This window comes from Typopeltis vanoorti, chromosome 7 (genome assembly GCF_054136105.1).
Source record: "Typopeltis vanoorti isolate ZY-2024b chromosome 7, IOZ_Tvanoo_1.0, whole genome shotgun sequence".
NCBI lineage: Eukaryota > Metazoa > Arthropoda > Arachnida > Uropygi > Thelyphonidae > Typopeltis > Typopeltis vanoorti.
The window spans coordinates 13,311,410-13,335,006 of record NC_143555.1 but is presented as its reverse complement, the minus strand read 5'-3'; the positions used below and the strand labels follow the sequence as shown (position 1 = coordinate 13,335,006).

Here is a 23,597-nt window from a genome sequence, read left to right as displayed (position 1 = left end):
TTCAATTCGGACTTGAAAATGTTCAAATGCAGAAATCTTTCTTCCTAGTCAAACGGCAATCGTGCATTCTAGTCTATCGTAAAGTACATTAAGAGCAACTTCCTCTTCTATGCTTTCACTTTTACTTTCACATGGTTCCATCCCCAAAGATATAGCTGATCTCTTAGCATCGCTCTTCTCCTCAAGTTTTTGCATAGATGACTATGGCAAATGGCTTTCACATACCAGAAGAGGACATATGGTGATCTGTATGCTTCCTCCAGTCATGGATGCATAGGTCTCAAATCTTACGTTCCACAATTAAAATATCTTCTTCTTCTTCTTCTTTTCAGTCATTTTCTGTCCACTGCTGGACGAAGGCCTCCTCCAGTTCTTTCCACCTTTCTCTGTTCTTGGCAATGGTTGACCAACTTTCCCCAATAAACTCTGACAGTTCATCACTCCACCTTCTTTTAGGACATCCTCGGCTTCGTTTCCCTTCTTTAGGAATCCAGTTCGTAAGTATGGTGGTCCATCGCTCATTTTCTCTTCTGGATAAATGTCCCGTCCATTTCTATTTATTCGCTTGTGGTGAAGAATGATGTCAGTGATGCGAGTCGCTTCTTAACCAGGTGTTTCGCTTCTTATCTTTTAATGTGATGCCTAGCATCAACCTCTCCATTTTTCTTTGAGTTGTTGTTAATTTATTTGCCAGTGCTCTTGTTAGCGACCAAGTTTCGCAACCGTATGAGATGACTGCTGGAAGTATACACTGGTTAAATGTCTTCCTTTTTAAACAGAGTGGGACATCATCGTTTTGAAAAATGTTTTTCAATTTTCTGAATGCACTCCAGGCAAGTTGAACTCTCCTATTTATTTCCTTTTGGAGTCCACAGTTTAGGTCAATGAGATGACCTAAGTATGTATATGAAGACTCTTTCCAAAAAAGTGTTTTCTATTATTATGTTTTTTGGTGTTACTAAACGATTAAACATGATTTCAGTTTTTTCTCTGTTTATCTTTAGGCCGACTTTTCTGCTTTCATGATATAGGTCTTCTATCATTATATTAAGGTCTTCTGGAGTGTTTGCAAAAATTATGATATCATCTGCAGATCTTAGGTGTGTTAAGTTTCTGTTATTAATTTTTATACCAAGGTTTGTTCCAGTTTATATTATTAAATATTTCTTGAAGGACTGCAGTAAAGATTTTGGGTGATAGAGAGGCTCCTTGTCGGACACTTTTTTCAATTGATATTTTATTGCTATTCGTGTGAAGTTAGATTGTTGTTGTTTGCAGTGAGGTATATTGCCTGGAGGAGGTCCATATATTCTCCAGGAACTCCCTGATTCTGGAATGCATTGATTATTGCGTTAGTTTTGATGGAATCAAATGCTTTTTCATAATCAATGAAGGCTAAAGAGAGAGAGAGGCAATTGGTTTTCTTCTGCTTTTTCTATTATTTGTTTTACTACATGAATATGATCAGCTGTGTTGAAGCCTTTACGCAGTCCTGCTTGTTCTGCTGGTTGATTTGAGTCTAGAAGAGGTGTTAACCTGTTTGTTATTACTTTTGTGAGACTTTTGTGCGGATTAGAGAGAATACTAATTGGTCTATAGTTCTTTGCTTCTTCTTTGTCCCCCGTTTTAAATTAAAATATAAATACATCTAAATAACAAATAAAAGTCTTTAGTCCAACCGTTACAAAAACCTTTCGTGGGTGGTACTCAAAAACAAAAAAAGAACTTATACTAGGAAGACTCTGCAATTTGTCCTCTCATATGACATCTACTCTACAGCATGGAAGGGATTTATATTAAGCTTTCCACAAAAATGAAAGACAGCTATAGCACTATCTCCCCATCTTCCTTATTTCAGTTCTATCCAAAGTAATTGGGAAGGGAAGGTCATAAAAAAAAAGATTAAATTTGTAGTCCATTAGTTAATTATACTATCAATGTGGTTTCTGTCACACTGATTCTACTACAAATTTCGCCAACAACATCAACATTTAGACAAAAGCCATGGAAAAGTTTAGAGAAATTCCAGTGGTCGTTCTTAACACTCCACACACAGATGATCATGTTCGGAGTAGAGACCTACTTAGCAAATTGTTGACATTAAGTTTACCTTTCATCCTTTGCAATTCGGGTGATTTACTGAAGACAGTTGACTCCATTCTTCTTCTTCTTTACTCGACACACAAACACACACACACACACACACACACACACATACACAAATACTAACCTATTATCTATATAACAACTAATTCTTTCTTACATGCATTAACCTAAAATCCATTTATCAAAGCATAGAAAATATTAAAGAGGATGATATGCAATTTAGACGTGCAACATCAAAAAAGCGAGCTGTTTTTGCACAATGAATGGCATATTAACGAACAAAATGATATAAATGCGAACTGAATATGAACAGAAATATCAGAAGACTGATTCTGACTGAAAGTTTTGGCAAAGATGTTCTGACTTAATACGATAAGTTTTGTTTTGGCAAATATATCAGTCCTACGTTGAATACCTACATTATTCACCGCCCTGGTCACGTGTCTGTTGTGTTCTCACATTATATAATAGCACCAGCCATGAAATTCCGGTAAGTTTGAAACCAACTCCCAGAAATAAGATATTATGTTAATTGATAATCAGGGAGTTTGAAAATCTTATTGAATTACAAAAACATTAAAATCATATACCCCAAGGAATAGTTGCTTGCAGATGGAAATTAAATTAAGAATGAAATTTCAATTCGATCAAATAAAAATTATGACATCGCGAAACGGCTTAATGATGACAATTTCTGCTATCCAAGAACATTATTTTTATGTTTATATTTGTTGTTGCTGTTTATTGTTTTTCTTTATTTTATTATCTGCACAGAAAGGAAAAAAAAACTATTTCTGTTATATTGCTTTTAAAACCAGTGATATGTGCCTTTGAGATAATTCTTGTAGTTATCCTCTTTATTAAAATACGACTTACTCCAGTTTCTAATGATAATGGATTACTTATACAACGATGGTATGAAGAAACGTCCCTTTTTACAATTATTATTATTATTGTGCGCGTGTGTGTGTGTGCGCTCGCGCGAATTTCTCATTCATAGATTTCGTAGCTTCTCAACACAGGAAAAAACCAATAAATAATAACCACCTGGTGTCATCCTCAGATAAGCTTACATATAAGCTTCGAGGATGAAAGCAGAGAAATTAGTTCTCATCCAAGATGTAACCAAATGCATGTAATGTACGTATCACATGTAAACCAATGTATGTAATGTACGTATCACATGTAAACCAATGTATGTAATATATGTATTATATGTAAACAAATGTATGTAATGTAAGTATCATATGTAAACAAATGTATGTAATGTATGTAATAACTGTAACAAAAGTATGCAATATAGAGTGATTATATCCATTGATATTGTATATACAGAGTTTAAAATTGCAAAGAAACATCTGTAATAATCATCATTATGAATATTATAATAATATACGTTGTAAACAGTTATTTTTATTATTATTATTCAAAAAACCTTTATGTATGAGAAAGTATTTGTTATGCATAATTGTGTTCATATAATGTATGTAATTTATCTGAGAAATAATAAAATGTTAAAAAATATATTATTATTATTATTATTATTATTATTATTATTATTATTATTATTATTATTATTATCATCATCCTCTTGATTATATGTTGCATGATCTTTAAATACATTTTTAATTGAATCAATGAAATTTACTTATACTGTACTTGCAAACTCCATCTCTAATATTGCTTTCTTTTACTACAAGACAATCTTTGAAATAATTGTTATTGTAAATATTATTATGAAATTAGCTGTTATGTTTATCACGTTTTCTTATTTCACTTCTTTTTTTAAAACTTCGATAAAACCTTCTCGAAGTCTTAGGTTATTATAACTGGAAGGCGAGGTAAAAAGAAATTGCGATTATACATTTTCCTTCTCTCAGTGCTTTAGGATACCAGGTAGACTTTCTCCTTCTATTCGATACTGTAGTTTATAAAGATAAAAGGACGGCATCTTGTCCTTTGTCAGCGGACTAGTGTCGCGTTCTCCAACTAAGCTTGAAAGGCCGGAGGAGCAAATGGAAGACCAGAAGCTGCAGCATTGATTTCTCACCGGAGCCCTGGGACTTCCGCATCGGGCGAGGCAAATCGAATGATCTGTGCCGAGTGCAGGCTTGAGTGCACCTCGTTGGGGATCTACTATGGTTCCTGCAATCGAAACAGAGTATGATTGCTGCGCGATGACGGAATACACAGCACAGGCTGATCCTCGGAGAGCAGATCTCGAGACCGTGAGAGTATACGGACCACTTTAAAGAGCTCTTTACGATTTTTTTTCTCAGTTGTTGGTCATTTCATTTTATTGCTTTGATGGTCGTGTGCGTTAAACGACATCTTACTTAGACCTGACGAAAAGCTTTGCTTCTAGCACCACATCTCTAAATGCATTGCTCAGAGAAATAAAAGTTAACTTATAAAATAACAAGTACCAAGAAACTTTTCTTATTATAAACGTCATTCCGTCCTTTTGGAGTAAATGTTATACTCCCGACATTGCAAGCTTGTTCCTTCCAATGCAAATTGTATTTTTTTGTTTTTTTTAAATAGATGATTCCGTTTCATTTCTGTGAAAGTCTGAAATGAATATTACACTGAGCTGTCGCACTTCATCCTTTATCAACCGCTTATCATCCGTTGTTTAACTGAAGTGAAAACCAATGAGCGTTCTTTGCTTGGAATCAATTATTTATTTTTTATCTTTTTGTCTGTTCAGTGATATATTGAAAATATGCTAGGTTTGTTGCACTTCTATGAACGAAGTGTGTGTGTATGTGTGTGTGTGTGTGTGTGCGCGCGCGCCCGCGTATTACAGAAATATTGTTGATACCCTTGTTCCGTATGATTCTTTTTTATAAAAGCATTATTACATGAATTAAATAACTATTAACTTCTGCTATAAATGAATACAATTCAATAAACTGAAGCTGTTCCTGAAGCAGTCTCATTTCGACGAAAAGAAGTTCTGATGTGATCATTATAATGACAGGACATTACCTCCGTCTGTCGATTCCACTAAAGGGTATAATAAATTCTTTTTGCTTGGAAAGTCCTATGTTCATTATAATTGTTCCTTGCATCTAAAATGCAAGGAACATTTAAAAAGGCTTCTAAACCTAACCTGAATATCAGCTAGTCGGGTTTATAAGGAGGCAGAAGTTTTTTTTTTCCCACCAAAAAATTACTAACCGGCCAATGAACACATAAAACTATACATCTAAATAACTCTTCTCAATGTACGAGTGGTTATTGCTCTCCAACAAACACTTTGTTGGTTTGAAACCCATCTTGGGTTTTGTTTTGTGTCTTTAGTTGAGATATGAATTTCATCGCTTGGTGTGACACCAGCACACTTTGTTTATTGTGGACACCTGAAGTGACTTTAAAAGTACCATATTTATGTCTTTAGAGTAGGATTTCTGGATTATCTGATTTTGAGCCTACCCACAGTACTAATGCAAATGTACTGTAGACTACCAGCCTTCGGGTGGGTTTCACATAAGAAAAATAATAACAATTCCCTTTCAAAAGGCATCATCCCGGCCATAAAAACAGGTAGTATTAAATATAGCATATTTGTTTTAGTTAGGTTATTGAAGTCAGGTTACTTGATCATAACTTGACAGTTTGGCTTAATACGTAAATGGAAGATGAGATGATAACAGGACATATGTTTCAATTTGTGTGATTGTAACTTTATTTAAATCCCTTATAAAAAATGAAATCGTCCCTTAAAAGTTTAAATTGTATGTGTATAATTTGATTGTCATATGTTAAGTACTTTACCAAAGAAAGTAAGTTATAATTTAAAAATCTGCTCAGCTATTTTCTTATTTTATTATGATACATGATTATGATAGTTAATTAATCAATCCCCAAAGTAATCTTGAAAATATTGGTTAGATTTTAATTTGCATTAAATACTTAAGTTATTTCCAAAGGGACTAAGTCGCCGTAGGAAATTCAGACAGACGACTAAGTATACTTTTTTTCCCCTTAATATGGTTCCTTTGTCATCTTTCACTGCAGTATTTATCTACATGATACATGCCACCAACCTGTGATCGAAATACATTACTCAATCATCAGGAATAGCGTATTTTTATGCGCCACAGTAGACATTTAACTGCAGTTCGTATGGAAGATTTCTCTCATGCTTCTACATCCTCAAAGATCGCTTAACATTGAAGCACTCAAGCCTTCGACAAACTCTAGCATACATTTAGGCTTATTATATTGGGTATCGTCCCGCTGAGATATTCACTGCGGCCATATTAATTGCATTACTACAAGATTACCCTGCATTATTTAGTGTATTTCACAATGACTGGACTACTTGGTTTAGTAGATAGCATACCTGGAATGTTTGGTGAAGGTTTTTATCATCATCATCATCATCATCATCATCAAATTCCTGCCATGTACCCTCAAGGGGTGTACAGGATATGACAGTACTACATAAAAAAATTATATCATTACTAACTTCCTATCTACAATTTTCCTCCAAATCAGTCTGTTACTTGTCAAGACTCCAACATTATCAGATCTTATATTTCTATCGTCTAAGGCACTTTGTACCGTATCAATCCACCTATATCTTCGTCTTCCTCTGGGTCGTTTTCCTGCCAACCTGGCAGAGAACACTTGTTTTGCTAATCTTTCCTCTCCCATTCTATTTAAGTGACCATACCACCTGAGATTAGCTCTGCTAACGCATTCCTGGATGCTGACAATGTCAAGTTCTTTCCTAATATCCTCATTTTTAATATGATATTGCCATTGATGCCATCTGTTCACGCCTCTAATATTTCTCAGGACTCTCATATCTGCGGTCTCTAGTCTTTGGTCAAGTGTTTTACTTCTGACCCAGCTCTCAGATCCATAAGTTAAAATTGGTTTGAACACAGTCTTGTATACAGCTAATTTAGTGTTCCGACTAATTTCTTTCTTATTCCATATGAATTTATTCAATTGACTTCCCACGATACCAGCTTTGCTGATTCTGTTGTCTATTTCTATATTTAGTTTACCATCTTCAGTAAAAATTGTGCCTAAGTAGCTGAAATGTTTTACTTGTTCCACAGGTTCTCCATTCACAACACAGTTGACATTTTCAATGATTCTGCCTATTTTCATTGTCTTTGTCTTTTTATTGCTGACCTTCATACCATATCTATTACAACAGCTATTCAATTTAGTCAGAGAATCTTGCAGACTTGTAGCGGATTTATTTAGAAGTATAACATCATCCGCATAAAGCAAAGAGCTGACATTAACATCTCCAATTTTGATATCAGGTTTAATACCACATTCCTTCATAATGTGATCCATATAGATAATGAATAACAGAGGGGATAATGTACATCCTTGTCTCACACCAGATTTAACATTAAACCATCTTCCTGTACTTCCTTCAATTCTAACTGCTGACTCACAACTCAAATAAAGACTAAGTATTGCTTGATATAATGCCCCATTGACACCATATAACTGCAGCGTATTGAATAGCTTCTCTCTTGGCACCTTGTCATATGCCTTTTCCAAATCGACAAAACTTAAATACAGATCTTTGTTATATTCCCATGCTTTCTCGACTATTTGTCGTAAAGTGAAGAACTGATCCTGACAGCCTCTATTTGGCCTGAATCCAGCTTGTTCTTCACCAAGCTTTTCTTCCACAATTCTTCTCAACCGTTTCTCAAGTATACTTGCATAGATCTTGCCAGGAACACTCAGTAGGGAAATACCTCTGTAATTCTCACATGCAGTTTTATTTCCCTTTTTATATATGGGTACTATGAGAGCTCTACTCCAATCATCGGGAATTCGTCCCTCTGTCCAGGCTTTCTGAACTATGCAGTGCAGCCACTGTAAGACTCTTATACCACCATACTTCAGCATTTCTGGTCGAATATCATCTACTCCTGCTGCCTTTCCACATTTCAATCCTTTGATGGCTTTTTCTACTTCAAGTATGGATATGTATTCCTGACTGCATGCCTGGTCAGTGTTTTTTATCACTGTGCTGTCATCACTGCTTGTTTCATGTAGCAGTTTTTCAAAGTAATTTTTATGCTGTGCATAATTATCATCATCCACTGTGAAGTCGCTTTAAAAAACGTTCCATGTTTAGTCTCTTGAGCCCGGAGAGACCGGAGGCTATCTTATTCGTAGTCCACTCACAGCACTAATTAGTCGATAGGTTTACAGCATTTCATGAGTGGGATTCACATGAAAAAAAAAGACGCCCCATTGATTGTCCGTTATCACAACATGTAAAACCATATATTGCTTGGAAAAAGGTCAAGGGACATCCCCATTCGCAAGGTGCATCGTGCCATGTAACAAGTCCGGTGTTTGTAGCAGGTATGAATTGAGGAATGTGATGTCCCCAGGGTCATTGCAACTGTGATTGTGTGAAATGGTTGCGAGAAGGAAACTGACGGAATTTGAAAGGTGAGTTGTAATAGGATGCCATGTTACAGGCCTATCTATTCGGAAAATGTTTCACAAATTGGGCCATCCCACTCAATAGTTAGGGAGTCAACTGCGAGTGCTACCCTCAGTGAACGACCCACCATACTCACCGAACGGGACCGTAGGTTGCTACGAAGGATAATATGTAAACATTTCATTTGTCGGTCGATGCGTCGAATGTGGAAATCGACTTTAACAAGAGTCTGCACAAAAACATTCAGAACCGATGTTCACAATATGGGTTTATATGGTAGGGTCCCTATATGCAAGCTCCACATTACCCGAAACACATGCTGCGTCGTCGTCTGTGGTGCAAAGAGCATGTACAGTGGGATGCGGAAGCTTAGAAAGCTGTGTTATAGAGCGACGAATCACGCTACACCATCTAACGAGCAGATGAACGGATGTAGATGTGGCGAATGCTCGGTGAATTCCTCTTACCAGAGTGCGTATGAAATTCGGAGTGACATTGTGATGGTATGGTCTTGTTTTTCCTAGTTTCACCTCGGTCCTCTGTGGTACCACGAACATTGAACTCCGGTAGGTATCTGAATATTGTGGACAATGCAATACTTCCTACTTTGTGGCGTTTCTACGGAACTGACCATTGTCTCTTTCAGTAATGCACCGTGTCATAAGGTTGCCACCATAACTGCGTGGTTTGTGGACATGAACGTCACTACATTTGACCTGCCTTCACAGAGCCCTGATGACAACCCTATTGAACATATGTGGGATGAACTGGAACGTCGGATGAGGTCATCGGACGTCCTAGTCACAATTGTCCAGGAGTTCATTATGTAGCTGCAGACAGAATGATCGCAAATTTCTATTCGTATGATCGCTATCGTACGCTTGCGGAAAGTACGCCCCGTAGGATTGCTGCAGTCATAGCATCGAAGAAAGGTTCTACATCTTATTAAGGTAGGCGCCATGGCTATTTGTTCCTCACACGATGGTGTCCGTTAAATTATTTCCAAGCAGTGTATTTCCCCTACTGGGAAATTGAAAAGTCGTCCTATTTTCTCAATAAAAAATGTCGGATGACTTGAAAGGATTCGATGGAGTGGTGCAGATACAGACTCTTTCATTGGTTGAAAATTGGGCAATGAAATTAAACGGATAGATTCATTGCTACATTGCCGCTGCTGAACATTAATGTTGGTGATCGTGAATTCATCGGTTACACTTTGTTTGCGATCTTTCTTTATCTCAGCAATTCTCTCGTGAGCATGTCGCGACTGGATTCACACTCGTGATCGAAAGACCTAGGCTCGAGTCCAATCTAGAACGTAACGAACTCATATGAGGGTTTTCAGTTGTTCGTTTTCGTTGAAGATTAGTTGAAAATTAGTTGTTCGTTTTCGTACGGAAGTCTCAGGTTTTTTTCCCCCCCCCGAAACTCTGGTTTTTCATCCCTCTTAGTAAGCAAACCGGCCAGAATAACACAACACGTAATTAGCAGACAGATTACTCTTGACTGGCCTGCTAAGTTTAGTTTGCTTTGGCCGTAATTCAAACCAAATCAAATTCCTGTTGTTGTAAGGCTGTATTTGCAATTCATGTACTAAGATTTTGTAATTCACAGTATTGTGTCATTTTCCGAGTCATTAGTTAATAACAGTTTTGCAATGCAACAACTGTGACCGCTCTTATGTTTTCATCTGTAATCTGAGTGTTTGGTGCCTTCTCTTGACTTTGCGACTGATGTAAATTTCGCCTTCTTCTTCCATACAGAATCCCATATAGCTGTTATTTGAAGTTGATAGATTATGAAATCTGTCAAATACCACGAAACGAGTCAGATAAATCGTCAGCAGTTCTGTAACTATGTTACCTGGTTATTTGTTTGCATTTCATGTGCTAATGCTCAATGGTTTTGGGGAACATGGTGTGAATTAAGAAAAAACACTAGAATTAAGAACTGTGACAGAAATTACAAGTTTACATCGAGGGAGTCCCTAAACATCATATCAAGAACAACTATTCTGCATTTGCACAGTATCTATCATACTTTTCTTTGAACCAATTTACAGTCATGGCACCCACAACAAACTCTGGCAGCTTATTCCACTCATTCACACTCTCCAAGTAAAAAACCTAGTTTTATCACCCTTGCTAACTACACTCTTACTTAGTTTCCATGGATGGCCCCTAGTTCTCCCATCACCAGACCTGTTCTGAAATATTTCCTCTGAATTAATCTTGTCAAAAAAACCTTCAATCTCAATCATATCGCCCCTTTTCCGCCTATTAACCAATTTCTGTAACCCACAGATCTTCAACCTGTTCTCGTAAGGTTCATTCCACCAGCTATCATCTTGGTCACTTTCCTCTGGATCCTCTCTACCTCCTCCCCATCAAGAAGAAACCCAGGGACCCAGATCTGGGCACAGTAGTCAAGATGGGGTTTTATCAAGGCTCGATAAAGAGGAACAATAACTTGCTTATCTCTGTTCGTCAGAGTATTCTTTCAGTAACCAAGTGATCTGATGAGCTGATTTAGCCACTTTTGCTATGTGCCCCATAAACTTCAACTCCCTATCCACCAACACACCCAAATCTCTGGCTCCGTCAACCTCCTGTAGTACAGTTCCACCAATGTGATATACTGCTGCTAATTTTTTCACCTCGAAATGCATAACCTTACACTTTGCTACATTAAACTGACATCCATTCTCATTAGCCCAGACTGCCAATCTATCCAAATCATCCGCAAAATTTTGACATCATTGCATTCACTATTGCTTTGCCCAATTTTGCATCATCAGCAAATAAATGAATAGTTCCTCTCAGATCCTTTCCCATATCATTAATGGACAAATTAAATAGCAGTGGTCCAAGAACAGAACCCTGCGGCACATCACTAGTAACAGGCCTTCTTTTGGACTCCATTCCAGAATAAACTACTCTCTGACTACTCTCTGACCAATTTCTGTAACCCACAGATCTTCAACCTGATCAACCTGATCAACCTGATCTTCAACCTGATCTTCAACCAATCCTATATCCATTCCCATCTGCTCCAGTTTATTGATTAGAATTCCATGTGGTATCCTGTCAAAGGCCTTAACAAAGTCCAGCAGTGTCATGTAAATCCAGTATCCTTATCCAGTTCAGCCGTCATTGTGTTATAAAACGTGAGAAAGTTACTGAGGCATGATCTACTCTTCACAAAACCATGCTGTCTTTCATACATTATCCCATTTTCATCTATTCATTCTTGTATTTTGCTCTTGACTAATATCTCCAAAACCTTGACAACGATTCCTGATATGCTGATCGGTCGGTAATTTGCAACTGCAGTCTTGGAACCTCCTTTATGCAACTGAATTATTTTCCCCTCTTTCCAACCCTTCGTGACTAACCCAGAGCTGAGACTTAAATTAAACAATATGGTCAAGGGAACTGACAATCCGTTAGCTGCTTCAGGTAAGACTCGAGCTGGTATGCCATCTAATCCCACAGATGTTTTTACATTAAGGTTCTGTAATATACTATTCACCTTCCTTTCATTCACTTCAATTCCTGTAGCATCCATTCATTCTCTCATTCCTGCAATATCACAGCCTGGATGATATACTCTTGCAAAGTGTTCTCTTAGTAATTCTACTATTTCAGCTGATTCAGTTACCACCATGCAATCCACATTCCTCAGAATCATTTTGCCGTATACATTTTTCTTTTACTTGCAGCATATCGAAAGAACTGCTTGGGATTCACTTTAGCTTGCATTGCTAATTTACTTTCATAATCTGCTTTAGCTTTTCTTACCACACTTGTTACCCTTCTGACTTGTGCTTTGTACTGTTCGTGTGCCTGCAAGTCACCTTTCTCCTTAAATTTCATGCACAACTGTTTCTTTTTTTGCAGCTTAAGCTTAATGGTGTTATTCATCCATTTAACTTCCTATGGATTTACTCTCCGGACTGTAGGTATGCAGTCAGCCATTACCTCCCTCAAACGCTCCTTAACCACTTCCCATGCACTATCAACATCCAGCCCTTGCAGTTTAACATGCCATGGCAGTGATCCAAGTAATCTCCTAAGCTCGTCATACTTACTAGTCCGGTAATTTCACATGTACTCTGTCTTAATTGAAAATTCCACACATTTAGCCACTTCCCAGGTCAAAGAAGTCAGGGTGGATGCAACAAACCTCATGATCACTCTCACCAATTGGTGGCAATATGGTCATATTCATAATAGTCAATTTCTCAGATGCAATTACTAGGTCAAGCACTCTCGAACACCCCCTAGTATATTCTTACGTGCTGTCTCAGGTAGTTATCCCATAGTAACTACATAAATATGATGCATGAACGTTGTAAAAAAAAAGGACTTACTAAATTTTAGTCAGAATTTCATCATTTTCATTAATTTCATTTTCCTTTTCCTTAAATCTATTAAAACTGGAGGTCTACCTAAGCATTTTATCACATTTAGTCACGAAATGCACATCATCCTAACATCAAGATATTAATTAGTTTATAAAATTCGAAATATTTAGATTTTACTCTTTAAAGCGCACCCAGTGTTCAAATCTGATGGTCATTAATTTCTAGTATCCAAGTTGAACTACTTCATTTGACACCAAATCAAAATATTCAACAAAGATTATTAATTTAATAGTTATAAGATACTTATAAGAATTATGTGGTGTCGTCACTCTACGATGCGAGAGTTGTGGTCTTACATTTTGTTTTTTGTGGATTGCAACCAGTATCTCGAATTTTCATTCTTCCAAACTAGCAAAATCAACGATAGAAAACACATATATACATATAAGTAGATATTAGAATTATGAACATCACTCTCTCTCTCTCTCTCTCTCTCTCTCTCTCTCTCTCTCTCTCTCTCTCACGCACGCACGCACACTAGCTGAATTTCTAAAGACAGTGACACACAGAGAGAGAGAGAGAGAGAGAGAGACGCCATCCCTGCGCAGTGCTCACCTTAACTAATAGAAACGTGTGGAAAAAGTACGGAGGGGACCAATTATTATTATTATTGTTTAATTTTTTTTGGTTGCACTAAATGTTAAATACGATTAGTTGAGCGTCTTGCAACAGGAAGGAAGAGTCATGCGATCAGAAACCACTGTGTGTATTTATTACATAATTGCGTATACGCAGTATCGTGTGAAGCCTTCCGTGTCGAATGTTCAATGAAGAAAGTATGTTACATTTGAGAAATTACAAATGTTACTTACTGGGATTATTTTAACTTTCGAATGATTGAATAATTGGAAAGTAGTGAAACCATTTTATAGAAAGCAAGCTTTGAGACTAATATCATGGTAGAATGGTCTTCATGTTCTCCAAATAAATCCTCAACATGAACAAACTGATAGGTTTAGCTTACTAATAGACAACAGATTATTCGTAAACTATATTACTTGAGTTCTCATGGAAGTTGCCAGACTCTACTACAGAAAAAAGTGGAACTGTGTTAAAGTTGTAACATTGTTTTTTCTCAGCTTGTCAATGAACAATGCATTATACTTGACAAGAAAGTATAGTTTTGTTTTCATCCATATTCTAGCCAAGCGTAAGTAAACAAAACTTTGTGCGTGACGTATCCTCACGATCAAGCTACTTATATGTAGGTAGTCATCAATTCACATCACATCAGTTTACTCATTGCATCCCACACTGCACAGCCCATCTTCCTTATACTGGGCGTTGTGTGATTCTGTGTTTTCTATATCATGCTAAAATTCACTTCTCGGACCGATTTCGACCCTTTTCAGGTCACTGATACTAACCACTGACTCATTAAACTCTCTTCACAGAGATTACACATATCCCATGAAGGGAGTTTGCTTTGCATTATGGGCTACAAAGAATAACTGGATGTAAATGCTCTCTCTCTCTCTCTCTCTCTCTCTCTCTCTTTCTACACACACGTAGATGGTCGTGAACGAGAATATTTTTCGCACACAAACGTTTGCTTTTTCATTCTTAGCTAAACTAAGAATATTATTTCTTCTCAGATGTCATCTAATACTATGAGTTAATAATGAGCGTGCAATATCCTCCGTTGGTACCAAGTTTTTCATCTGCAATATCGAATTTTTGCTTTTTTTTCCCCATCAAACGAGATTTCATTTTAGCGGTGATGATTTTCATCAGCGGAAGAAGTCAGGGTGGCTGCAACGAGCGCTATTCGAGAGGTCGAAATAAAGGGGCTACTAAAATGTTTCATAATCTCTACCTGAGACCGGAAAAAATATGCTAGGAAGGTATTTCGAAGTAAAGCAATTTTAGTAAAGAAAAACATTAATTATAAGAACTGTTGCATTTTGGATAAAGAAGATAATTTAAGAAGGGTTCGGTTACTTTTTTTTAACATTTTAGCTCTTTTGTCCTTTTTTTCTCTGAAAGTAATGGGATTTGACGATATGGTATCGTGTCGCTTTTGTGGGTATCACTGTCGATCACAGGTGTGTGTGTATTGCTTGGTGTTGCATATTTTAAAACGTTTTGTCTTCTCAGCGTTTCAGAAGATTTTAACGGGTTATGAAAGTGGACCGATAATGACTACTAACAGTTACTGTTTTTTCTTTGCAGAGGCTTTGGCTTCGTGACCTTCTCGGATCCTGTCAGTGTAGACAAAGTATTATCGAACGGACCTCATGAACTTGACGGTAAAAAAGTAAGTGGTTTACTAGTACATTTGAGATATTGTGATTCATGATAACCGATTATGATACGATTGGTTTGTTTATATTTGTGCTAAAGTTATAGTGAAGATTATTTGCAATATCATGTGGAGGCAAATCTTATGTACATGATATTTCTATCACATTTCCTTCTCATATTTTACAAATATCCCTGAACTCAGTAGCAGCAACATTCTTATTTGGAAAGACTTGGGTAAGATGATAGTAATACAACAAAAAAAACATTTTTATAAGGGCTTTTCTATTAAAGATGTCATATAGAGGTGGAAGGGCTTGTGCTACTCTTGAATTTCCAGGGTTTTAGTTCAGCAAAACATAAAAACCGACCAGAGAATACACAAAATTTCAGATATAATACACTCACGACCTTAGTTGCATTGGAGGAATATTAAAGAAATCAGCGAACTACATATTCCAGATACATAAGCTTAAGGTATAAACTGCAACATTAAAATATAATACAATACGCAAATTATTAACAAGAAAGGAAGTTGTAGGGCATCGATGGCGATAACTATAGCATGTGTGGCAAAGTGGCATGTGAGAAGATATTTGTTGGTATATTACTGAAATACATAAAAAGTACGTATTGTAGTTCTGCTACTATTACTAAAATTAAGCTTTTTTTTTTTTTTTTTTGAAATAGGATATATAATGTACTATAATGTAGTCAATGTCCATAAACAAAACAAAATAACGAGGCACTTAAATATGGTCAAATTTCCCGCCTGATTAGCAGAATGGAAACTCCTCCACTGTCCAACCATCAGGATGTGGGTCCGAATTCCATGCGGACTCCACTGTTTCTGAATGTGTTTAGGCGGGATATGATTTCCATTAGCCAATACACGACTAAAATTAAGTTTTGGAGAGACGTTTTTGGAGACCTCATCGATGTGACTTTAAAAACGTTTGATCTACCCTTATTTAATATTTATCTGAAGGAAGATCTTTTTTTTTTACTGTCACATTTTCTCATTTGCATTTCTAAACTGTTATTTTCAATTTTATATTTCTAATTTTACTAATTAAAAGAAATTTATCACTCTGTAAGTTAATATAAGTCCATGAAAAAAAAAAAAAGAAATGGACTAAGGCTCTTCACCGGGTTCAATTCCTGCAGTGTAATGGGTATTTATGTTCAGTGATTATCCTTGCGATATAAGATCTATTCTTTCTCTCTCTCTCTCTCTCTCTCTATATATATATATATATATATATATACACATATATTTATATATACAGTATATGTATATATATATATATATATATATATATATATATATATATATATATATATGTATATATATATATATACATATATACAGGGTGTTCGGGATAAATTTGACATATTTATAATTAATTATATTTTTCCGTAAGTTACATGTATTAACACACACTTCTCTTCATTTAAAAGTTTGGACCCTTCTTCATTGATATACAAGATGTCAGAAAGGATGGATAGCTGGAACCCACCTGAATCATGGAAGAGAATAACTTGTATCATGATGATTCGTGCCCGCCATCAAAATAAGGATATTACGACTGCTGCCCAATGCTCCCTGAATACAGTAAAAACAATCAGGCATGAACTAGAGACTTGCAATGGTGACTACGAGGAGGTAGCAAGAAGAAAGATCCCTAGCAGACGATCTGATTGCGTTCGTACAGCAGAATTCCTCGCAAATCTGCAGGAACAGGTGTTGAAGAACCCTGGCATTGGAATTCGGGCTTTGTTCGTGGAGTTGCTAACTGTAGTCAAGCCCTGGATAACAAGGGTAGCCAATGGTAGGCCGTATGTATGGCAGCAGGATTCGGCCCCTTGCCACACCTCTGGGAAAAGTCAAAAATGGTTGTCTGAAAATTTCTACGACTTCACCAGTCCAAATGTTTGGCCTCCAAACTCCCCAGACCTTAACCCCATGGATTATTTTGTATGGGGCGCAGTTGAAAAAGACACCAATCGCACTTCCAGTAATACAAAAGCCCAGTTAATGGATAAAATTAAAACAGTTTTTGTGGCCCTTACCAGGGAGACTGTAGCATCAGCTTGTTCGAGGTTCCGAAGCAGAATTGAAGCTGTGATCGATGCTAATGGTGGTTATTTTGAGTAAATCTTGTTGATAGTATTGTAATTAACTCTGCCTGTAATGTTTTTTTGTCAATTCATTAAATTTAATAGATACAAAGAAGATTTTCTTTTTCCTTACGAAACTGTCAAATTTATCCCGAACACCCTGTATATAGCTGCAATCTCTACAGCTGCAATCACCTCTTGATTCGAAGAAAAACGCTGACCAGCGAGGAAGAGTTATAGTGTTAGGAAGAGATAGAAATCAGAGAAAGCAAAATCTGGGTAATAGGGTGGATGTTCCAACAATTCATAGTGCAGGTCCCTTAATTTTCTCATTGCCAAAACACCTTTGTGGGCAGGTGTATTGTCCTGATGAAAGATGATTTTTTCTTCTGCAAACTGGGTCTTTTCTCGCAAATGTTTTCGTCCAGTCTGGTCAGAAGATCGGAATAATTTTCCCTGGTTATTGTTTTGCCCTTTTCAAGATAATTAATAAACAAAACGCGTTTAGCATCCAAAAACACCGATGCCATTACCTTTCCTGGATGGGACCGACTTTGTCTTTGGTACTAAACAACCGGCTTCTGTACACTACTTTGACTGCTGTTTGGATTCTGGTATGTAATGGTGAATCCAAGTCTCATTCATAATAATAAATCGACGCACAAAATCAGTTTTATTCTTGTCAAAATGCTCCAAGCACTGTTCAGAGACTTTCATGCGAGTGCGTTTTTGATCTGCTGTGAGCAAAATGAATGTTGGATGTAGATGTATTGAAGGAACCAAGATTTGAGGATCTTTTGAGAGGTGGTAATGATAGCCATAAATTATCGAGATGAACTTATCAGATAGATACAGAGAAATACTGCTCGCGGTGGTTAGGTGATGGTAGAACAGGAATCATCCTGCGAAGATCTTTCAAGTGTCCTGTGTGTAGAGGAGTGAGAAGTCGAATTTTGTTGGAGAGTAGTATGTTAGTGAAATACGTTGCCGGAGTTCAAGATGAGATATGAGAAGTGGTGTTGTAGTCCATCAAATAGATAAACCGTGCAAAATGAGACTTGTAACTATTAAGATTAATGTAGAGCTGATTAGTTATGCCATAACCTTTAATGATTTTGAAGTAGATGGGGAGAAAATGGAAATGGAAGCAGTTAACAATTTTGTGTTCGTAGGATCCCGAATTGATAAAGATGGTTATTCTACCGAAGAAGTTACAAGAAGGTTATTACTCGGAAAAAAGCAATGACAAATTTAAGTAAGATCTTTAAAGATAAAGATATTAGCCTCACAACAAAAATAAGAATGGCGAAAGCAATGATATTTCTTGTGGTGCTGTATGGATGTGAAAATTGGACCCTGAGGAAGAGTGAAAGAAGGAAGATAGATGCATTTGAATTTTAGGTTTGGAGACGCTTACTAAGAATACGATGGACTGCAAAGCAAACCAATAAATCAGTGATAGACAGAATAAAGACAGATTGCTCCCTTGAAGCTATGATCATCGAACAAACATTGTCATACTTCAGACATATTATGCAAGCAAATGACAGTCTGGAGAAGATGATAATGCTTGCTGAAGTTGATGGAAGTAGGATAAGAGGAAGACCAAGAAATAGATGGGTGGATGTTGTTAAAGAAGCAACTGAAGTGCGCTTGGAGGTTCTGAAAGACATGGTCAGGGACAGATCGGAATAGAGTGTATGTTCGTGGAGTCGCCAGGAATCGGAAACGACTCGATGGATTATAACAACAGCAACAATAGCTATTTAGAATTGCTTTACTCACCAGATGCGTTCTTAAACTTATTGAATGTGTGACCTTTACTTAGGTAACGCTCAGAAATTAATGTGGCCTTGGAAAACCTCTGTTGTTATTGAGAATGCATTGTATTTCGTAAAGGTAGTATATTAAATAACAGAGTTAAAACAATCCACTTAAACACATTTAGAAAAGTAGGTATCTGCTATTCAGATAATATTATGCTGTTAATATAACAGCATTTTTGTTCATACAGTAGCTAAAAAAAAGTGTAGCTAATATAAGTAAGCTGAATATCAAAGAGATAATTTCTTGCAGTTGTAGTACATTTGTAAGTATAATTGCATTCTATAATAGTTGATGTGTTATAACAGAAAATATGCTCACAACAACAAAAAGACAGTAGTACTCAACCTTTTTGCAATCCATCGTACTTTCTTCCAGAATATGAAAATTATTTTTATATTATCGTTACAAAAATAAAATTGCTACCATAATAGTTACCTGAATTAATAAATATGATCGAGCAAAGCTTTGGGGAAAAAAAAAAGATTCCCCTTAGAAAATTATATAAAAATTGTATCCCATCCTTTGAAACCTGAAATTTATTAAAAAAAACAGCGAATGATATTATTTTAATAAGGATTAAAAATTAGGAAAAATCAAAGATCTTTTCGTTTCACTGAGTACAGAAAAAAAAATTAACAAATGACGGTTGCAATTTCCAATGTTATCACCGAGAAACATATAGTTTCCTTTTTTTTATTTCCCTTGTTTTTTCCCGCATTGGAGACCCACCCCGATTGACAGGGAAGGGGGAAGAAATTTCAGAAATGCTATCACAATGGAAACCTTATTCCCCAATTTTGCTAAATTACAGAGCTGTGAGTAATACTTCCGTGAAACAATTTAATTAACGTAAACATTGCAAACGTCTGAATTTGTGTTAGAGGTAGGCTTTTTAAACTTCAGTTCACTTGGTTGCAGCAATTTCATCGGCGACATTAAAGAAATCACCAGTGGGATAGCTTCGCTGTTTAATTAGTTGGACTGCAGAATATTCGGGTTTAGGATTAAGAATTCAAAGAGGTCAACGCTGTTTTCAGAATTGGAATAATTACAGTGATGTCATAGAAAGTGCAAATAAACTTTAAGTAAAGAAGTCCAAAAAAAAAATGTATTCTAGGTTTCGTGTTCTTGAAGCGAAATATGCTGCACAAATGTACAAGTGCCGCCTTTTGAAATCCAGAAAGGAATCAAACAGAGCGCAGTGTGAACAATCACGATGTACAGTCAGTGACAACAACTACGTTTTTTTTTTTTTTTTTTTTTGCTACTATTAAAAAATGTATAAGGGACCACAATGATGGATACGAGGGGAATTATTCTTTGTCAACGAAATCAGATATAGCCATAGGATATAGTACGGCAAGGAAGGCAACGAGGAACCACCTTGCTCATAATCATCTCCCTAGTAATGTGGTTTCTCGTTGCCTTCCTTGCCGACCTATGTGTTCACGGAGCCATTTTGCCTGCTTGCGGGATGAAAAACCCCAGATAAACTGGCGGAAAAAACCCTATTGTCCACGCCCAAGACTGGCTAACTTGCTATGGCCGAGGAAGATCCTTAAGCTCCTCACGTCGTCGACGGGAATCGACCTAGGACACTCCTACCACAAGCGGAAAATATGATTGCGAAGCGCATAGCCACTAGGCCAGTGATGGCGAACCTATGACACGCGTGTCAGCACTGACACACTTGAGGGTTTCAGGTGACACACCTTGGATGTTGAAAAATATTGGTATTCTGATGAAAAAACTAATTTCAGTAATTTCAGTTTATTAAATTAATTGTGTAATATGAATTCATTCATTGTATATCAATGTCCTATTAAATAAATAGCCTAATATGATATGTATAAGTCACCATCTATGATTAAGTAGTTAAATTTATAATGCATGTATGCAAGTGGCACATCAACAACGTCAATATTTAAAAAAAGAAGATGTTTGACACACCTGGGTAAAAAGGTTCGCCATCACTGCACTAGGCTAACCGCGCGGACTACGATAAACTGTATATCGCGGATAATTCGAAAACACATACTGTATAGCTATCCCCACCAGCCGTATCGCAGAATATAGAGTTTGCCGTATTAACAGGATTGATTTTGCTGCTTAATGTAAATTAACTGAGAAAAGTATTAAACACTCTTATTAATCAGATTTTCCATTTTATAAGTAAAAGAACTAAATTATATTAATAAAACAGTTTTTGCTAAAAACCTAATCGTAATGAGTATTGCATAATTGCCTTCCAAAAATTAATTTAAAATAGCAAAACAATAACCGTGCATTTTATGTATTTTTATTATAATTATGATTATATTCGGTTGTAAAAATATATATAACAAGATCACACACACACACACACACACACACACACACACACACACACACACACACACACACACACAGGATTCTAAACTTATATAAAAATAAGAATAACAACAACAATAACAAAAAATCGAAATTTCAGGCATAGTTTTTATTAGTATATATATATTAATTCATTTTGTATAGCTAACAGAGAGAGAAATATTATGCAAATCACACTTGTGCTAAATTATTTCTCTAATAAGTTTTTTTTTTTTTTTAATATTACTCCCACACGAGAAACAGCAGAACCTATCGCAAATGAATGTTGTGTGCGAGAAAGTTAACCATTTTCAATGGACTCCACATTTTGTTTGGCAAGCCCTTTGAACAAATGAGAGAACTAGAAGCCGAGCCCAATATTCTAGAGCCACATCAGGCCTATTAAAGTGGTGTTTTTCTTCGTCCCCACTAAATATGGCATAAAACTTTACGTTAATAAAATAATTTTAAAAGATTTAAAGTTACTTGTTCAAACAGTTTCTCTAAGTGAAGTTTGTTATAAAGTAAAATTCAGTAACCCTAAACTTTTGATGTTTAGCGATACTTCATAACAAACGATGGAACTCTAACGCGACAGTTTTCAAAGTTCAAATATAACACTAATTTCACTTGAGCGGATATCAAGACATTGTCATGTGTTATTTTAATAGAGTGAAAATTGTATATAATGAACATGTTTCTGTTACATGAAAATTTATTTTACACATTGTGTTTGTTTCTGTGTGTCGTGGCAGAACATAAATTTAACCGGTAGGTTGTACTGTTCGCACGCGCATGCGCAGACTTCCAGAAAGTACAGTAACTCGTGTCATCAGCTGTGAACGCGAGAATTTCACACACACACACACACACAAAGAAAGAAAGAGAATAGAAAGTTAAGGAATGAAAAACCGAAGAACAATGAACAACTATCAGAAAATAAAAATAAAAAAATAAAAAGGCTTATTTTAGAAGTTTTAAAGGGTAAACTTTATGTAATGCATTTATTTTGTTGAAAGTTTATTTATTTACTTATAAAGTAAAATATCTGTCAGAAAAATAATTTCTACACCTTTATACGTATTAAACACACATACAGTTCTTAGCAGTGACATGTAACAGACATAATCCAGTAATAGTAAATTTTCTAGCACCCTGAGTACTCACTCCTTCATGCTCGCGAATGTCATCCTCATCACTTTCTCGCTCTTCTAACGTCCTCTGATATTTTTATTCGATTTCTTCCTCAAAATCTTAATTTTTATTATAGTATTGAGTCAATGGAATGTAAATACTTCCTAGTTTCTCATGTGGTTCACGTGTAATGCAGCGTAATTTTCATTATCGGCTATATCTGGCATATTCATGATTGAATAGTTAAAACCACATTGAGCAAAACAGTTTTCAATGGTCTTGTTGCTTATTCCACGCCAACTCTCAATCATAAACTGTACTGCTTGTAAAATATTAACTTTTGCGTTGACCTCCTTAGCAGTTGTCAAGAACCAGTAATTTTTTTCTTGATTTCCGTTGTCATTCAATGTTCCAACTCATAAACGAATTCTTAAAACATTCGTGTCACCATGCATTTTTGCTCACATGGTACGGAACTGGTAAACTTTCCATTTAATCATTTAAAGCATCTAGAACTGATCCCTTTCCCAATAACTGACAGCTTTTGTTTATCAGATCTTAACATATGTGAACAGTATAACTAACACTGTTACACGATTTATTGCTTTCATTGATTCAGTGTAGTTGGGAACCATCCGATGTGGCGCGATAAAATAGCCCGCCTTCATTAGCATTGCAGATGTCATCAGAATTATAGTTTTGTGGCAATTTTTTTAACATTCCATGTGGTCGAGGTTACTGGATGGCCAAATTAAACGGCAGTGTGTCCCAAATAAATGCAGAAAATTCTTGTTATATTCTCATTTTGTTTTTGTTCTTCCAGACTTGTCCCAATAAAACGGTTATATCCCGATTAACCGGTGCACCAATTGAAACCAAAATCTAATTTATATATATATATATATATATATATATATATAAATAGACAGAGAGACATGAATTCTTTTA

General features: G+C 36.1%; 1 protein-coding gene across 9 annotated transcripts in view; it reads left to right on the top strand.

Annotated features, from left to right (window-relative positions):
* LOC150104491 (RNA-binding protein Musashi homolog Rbp6-like) overlaps positions 1-23,597 on the top strand; it is a 768,426-nt gene that overhangs the window by 90,983 nt on the left and 653,846 nt on the right. For all 9 annotated transcript variants that reach the window (XM_090395177.1, XM_090395182.1, XM_090395176.1 and 6 more), the window contains exon 4: positions 15,150-15,234. In XM_090395177.1, coding sequence (XP_090251303.1) covers positions 15,150-15,234 — 85 coding nt within the window. The remainder of the gene's footprint in view (positions 1-15,149; positions 15,235-23,597) is intronic.